The sequence below is a fragment of the Cebus imitator genome, unplaced genomic scaffold (genome assembly GCF_001604975.1).
Source record: "Cebus imitator isolate Cc_AM_T3 unplaced genomic scaffold, Cebus_imitator-1.0 Scaffold89, whole genome shotgun sequence".
NCBI lineage: Eukaryota > Metazoa > Chordata > Mammalia > Primates > Cebidae > Cebus > Cebus imitator.
In genome coordinates, this window is record NW_016107404.1 from 1,972,256 (window position 1) to 1,977,193 (window position 4,938).

Below are 4,938 nucleotides of genomic sequence, written 5' to 3' on the forward strand. Positions count from 1 at the left end.
CAGTGGTGTGATCTCAGCTCACTGCAACCTCTGTCTCCTGGGTTCAAGCAATTCTCCTGCCTCAGCCTCCTGAGTAGCTGGGATTACAGGCATGCACCACCACTTCTGGCTAATTTTTATTTTATTTTTATTTTTAGTAAAGTCAGGGTTTCACTATATTGGCCATGCTGGTCTTGGACTCCTGACCTCAGGTGATCTACCCACCTTGGCCTCCCAAAGTGCTAGGATTACAGGCATGAGCCACCGTGCCCAGCTGGAGCTTAAACGTTTTGAATTTCTAATTTTTCCTCCCTGCCTATGTCTTTTCCTCCAACTCTCAGAAGTCATCAAAAATTTCTTAAAGAGAGGGGCCTCCAAACGATGCTAGTTGTTTTCAAACCAGACTCTAGAGTTTTCCCTGCTGTGGGGAAATCTGAAAATAGGAGCCAGGAGGTCTGCCTTGGAAACAAGCAGCTGATAGGGCTGTGAGTCACTAGGTGCCCCAGGGGACTGCTTACTCCCTAGACATCAGGTGCCCTGGGGCTCTTGGTAAAAGTCAGATGCTGCTGCGTGTGGTTGGTGGTGTTGGCGTCAACTCAGGCAGCAGGAACCATCTAGCACCACTCTAAAAAAGGGGAAGCGTGCTGCTCCCTTGCGAATGATATCTGAAATAGGAAATGGGATTGCCAAAATGTGATCTCAGCTACCACATCTGAATGTGAAACTGGAGAGTTTGGTCATGTTTTAATTCCTATCAAACTTATAATTTATCAACAGGGAAATCATGAAGGTATTCAAATTCTGGGAAGATGAATGCTAAGAAAACCATTTAGATAAAAATCCTTAAAAGCCTAATAAACAGAATACTTACATCAGTTAATAAGAATGAGGTAGTATTATGTGTACTAATAAGCATTGCTCTCCAAGACATATTATTAAGTATAAAAAGCTTGCAAATAGATGCATGCATGCCTTTTAGATAAACAAAACAAAACTCACTACCGATAATAACATCACACACAATGATGGTACATCACAAGTACACATACATGTTTATGTGTCCAGAAAAAGGTTTGTACCATATTGATAATAATGGTTACCCTGGGTGATGTGGGGGGGGTGGAGGTAGAAAGGTGATTAGGATTGTGGGTAGTCAATAGAGGAAATCTGTACTGTAATATTCCAACATTTTAGAGGACTATTTCATTTAGAAGTTTTACAACTTAAAATTAATCTTAAAAAAATGTTAGAAACTGTTAAGAGTTGGCAGACATTAGATATGATCTATAGTAAGGCAGGACATTAACCTCTTGATCAAGTCTGTTAAATAGAGGTGGTTCTTTGGCTTTCTGTAAATATCCTGTCTGAAACAAACAACATAAAAGATGCCTGCATATTGCAGAGGTACAAATGTCGTATGCAAGCTGAGTAGTGCTAGAGCAGACATTTCCCCCAACGGGCCTCCATTGAATTTGATTAATAATATTGAATTCTGATATCTCTTCAGAGATAAACGTTTTAAAACTATCTCATTTGTGTCTCATAACTGTGTTGAATAGGGTAAGACTTGTCACCTCCATTTCACAGATTAGAAAACTGAGGTTCATAAAATTAGGTGATATGTTTAAAAATAAGAGTTAGTAATGGGGCACAGCACCTCTCTTTTCCAGGAGTTGACTGTTCCAATTTCTCCATTCTCAGCAAATCCAACTCCAATAGTTACTAGTAGCTGTCAGTCTCTAGATTTCATTTTCTTGCTAGCTGAGTTCACATTTTGGGAACCTCCTTTACCCACTTTCTACTTGAGCCTAGGTGGGTTATCTCAAAATCCAAAATCCAATTTCAGAATATAGTCATTTTTATCAGGGGATTTTTCAGCCAGTAGGAAGTGTGGTTTCTAAAACCACGCTCAGCCTCCATCCTGGCACCAGGTGCAAGTGATAAGTGGCATAGTGTGGGCTTGACACCACAGTCCTGTGCTGTCTGGTGACAGCTGGTACTCTGTCACATCCTGTTAATGTTTTATGATGGGTCCATATCCTGTCTCCCCAGCTAAGCCAGAGGCTGCAGGGACCTTCTGTTCTTTTTTCTTATCCCTTAGTAGCCTCTCAATGAATATGTACTTGATAAGTCCCTTCAGCCTCACACTGTAGCTGGAACAGAACAGACCTATGTGTAGTAAGACACTTTTAAAAATCATACACAACCCATGAGTATCGACACTTTCATAAGCTCTTGCTCCTCCTCCTCCCTCTCCAAGCTGGCTCCTCCCACACTCCTTTATCTCAGCCAGTGGAGACTCAGCCTCCATGTTTATAAATCTAAAACTTGGGACTCACTTTTTTCTTTCTTTTCACACCCTACTTATAATCCTCCAGCATATCTTGTTGGCTCTACCTTCAAATTCCATCCAGAGTCTACCCGTTCCTTACCATCTCAACTGCTACCACCTACCACCCTGGTCTAAGTCACTGTCATCTGTCACCTAGACCATTAGAATGGCCTCCATTTTCATATCCTTGACACTTAGGTTTTTCTCAAGACAGCAGCCAGTGGAGTCTGTTACCATCTCGGTCAGACCATATCATTCTCTCTACTCAAAAACCTCCGAAGATTTACTCAGCTCATGTGGAGCAAAATCTAGAGTCCTTGCAATCAACATCCTACAACATCCCACCTTCCACTATCTCCTATGACTCTTCCTCTTTCAGGGCCCCCTTCTCTCTAGGGCCCCTGGAGTCCATACGGGAACACTATAGTTTATTTTCTCTCCTCTGGGGTTTTCCCCACAGTGTTCACTCTGCCTGAAATACTCTTCCTGGTGGTACCATGGCTAGCTTGCTCACCTCCTTCAAGTTTTTGCTTACATGTTACAGTCTCAGCAAGGCCTTCCCTGATCACCTTATTTAAAAGTGCAGGCACCACTTCCCTCGACCCCAGTGCACACTCGTGCACACACACACACACCTGGCTCTCCCTGGCACTTCTTATTCCCTTCCCTGCCTTATTTTTCTCCATCGTCCATATCAGCTCCTAACATACTAAATTATGTTTTATTTGTCTGACTTCTCCACTAGAATGTATGCTCCATGAGAGTAAAGATTTGTATTTGTTTCATTCACTGTTGCATTCTCAGCTCTTAGAAAATGCCTGGCACCTAACAGATGAGATGCTCAATAAATATTTGTTGACTAAATTAGACTGGAAAAGACAAAACTTTGGATTGTACCTTGTATTTGGCGAGGGCATAGGAAAGTAGATACTTTCATATGTTGCTGGTCAGAGTACAAATTCGGATTCTTTCTTTGGGGAGCAATTTGGCAAAAAGATCCATCAAAATTAAAAAGGCATCTTACCAACGACCCAGCAATTCAACTGCCAAATATTTATTCAATAGATATTCTTGCAGATGTGTGCAAATACGTTGGATTGGTTCAAGAATGTTCACTGAAGCATTATCTTAATAATGAAAGCTGGAATCCACCCATATGTCCATCAATAGGGGTCTGGGTAATTAACACGTGGGCATCCTTAAAACGGCTTAGCTTACAACTGTTAAAATGAGAGGAGGATATCCACGCGCGGACGTGGGGCAGCCTCCATGATACGCTGAACTGAACAAGCCAGGTGCAGAAATGTGTGAAGTGTGCCGCTGTTTGGGTCAAAGGGAGGAGGATATGCGCATATATTAACAAGTTTGTACAAGCACAAATAAATACACTATATATAAATAAACAGCTCTGGAAACTCTCAAGTGGTTGCCTCAAGTATAGGGGCTATTTAAGGACAGGAGGTTTGAAAACAAGTTTTCAAATCATCGTGAGTATATTACTTTAAAAAAAAAACAACCTACGTCTATATGCCTCAATCCACGATCTTTTGCTAACTTTTACTCTGTGTGTGGCTGACGTCAAAAACATGCCCCAAACTCTGCTTTGAAGGAGTGTGGGGTTGAGGGAGGATCTTTAATTTCCTCGAGCAGTGAAGCCAATAAAAGGTATGAATAGATTCAGCCCAACCTCGTGCTCTGTGGCTCCAGGGCTTTCCCCTCCCCGCCCTTCCCCAGCCGGGCTGACTGCCGTCGGTGCCCTGGGATTTTGCGGACTGGCTGGAGTCCCTGCTTCCCCCTTAGAGGGCGACAGCGGGGCGTCTCGGGGACGCATGCGCCCCAAATTGCGGTCGGGGAATTAAAAGAGGGAAAAAAAAGCCCCAAGAAAACTCACGCCCCAAACAAAACGCAAGCAGAGGAGGGCGCGCGGCCTGCAGCCCTCGCCCGCGTCCCCGGCCGCGGCGTGATGCGCGCTGATCGGCCCGCCACGCCCGGGCCGCCGCTGTCCCCGCACCTGGACGCCGGCCCGTGGCCGCTCCTCAGCCTCGATCTCCCGCCGCGGCGACTCGCTTCCAGGCTCCCGGCGCCGCTGGGGGCCCTCGCTCTCCATGGGGCTGAGGGACTGGCTGAGGAACCTGTGCTGCTGCCGGTGCAAGTGTCTGGAGGAGCGCACTCTGCCTGAGAAGGAGCCCCTGGTCAGGTGGGTGCGCCGCCCGGACCGGGCTCTGCGCTTACCTGGGCAGCTGCCGGCCGTCGGCAGGGTGGACACCTGTGTGCTTGTGTGGTTAGGGAGGTGGGCTTGCTGTAAGGGCACGGGGAGGCGCCATCTCAGCTCTTTGGTTCTTTATGGGATGTTTTGGGTTTGTTCCTTGAGTAAGATTTTTGCCCAAAAGCACAAATCTTCGGAGACACCTAAGACCCAGCTGGATGGCTGTGCCAAGTACCAAGAATTCGGGTGTCCTGCCTGGGGAGGGAAGTAAGGGAGAGAAATTTATCAGAAGTTTCCATAGAAGTCTGATATAACGCAGCTGTAACTGGGTATTTGATGGGTGTATTACAGTGAAACGGGCGACTGTGGATTTCTGTGTCACTCAGCAAAAAAGTTGTCTATTTCTCATTCAATTTTATTA

At 45.4% G+C, this 4,938-nt stretch overlaps 1 protein-coding gene across 2 annotated transcripts in view; it reads left to right on the forward strand.

Annotated features, from left to right (window-relative positions):
• The first annotated feature begins 4,002 nt into the window (after positions 1–4,002).
• The window catches only part of MREG (melanoregulin), a 67,538-nt gene continuing 66,602 nt past the window's right edge, over positions 4,003–4,938 (forward strand). Inside the window, exon 1 of one of the 2 annotated variants that reach the window (XM_017534954.2) lies at positions 4,003–4,508. In XM_017534954.2, coding sequence (XP_017390443.1) covers positions 4,417–4,508 — 92 coding nt within the window. In that variant the 5' untranslated portion in view covers positions 4,003–4,416. The remainder of the gene's footprint in view (positions 4,509–4,938) is intronic. The other variant, XM_037740779.1, reaches the window with a different exon arrangement.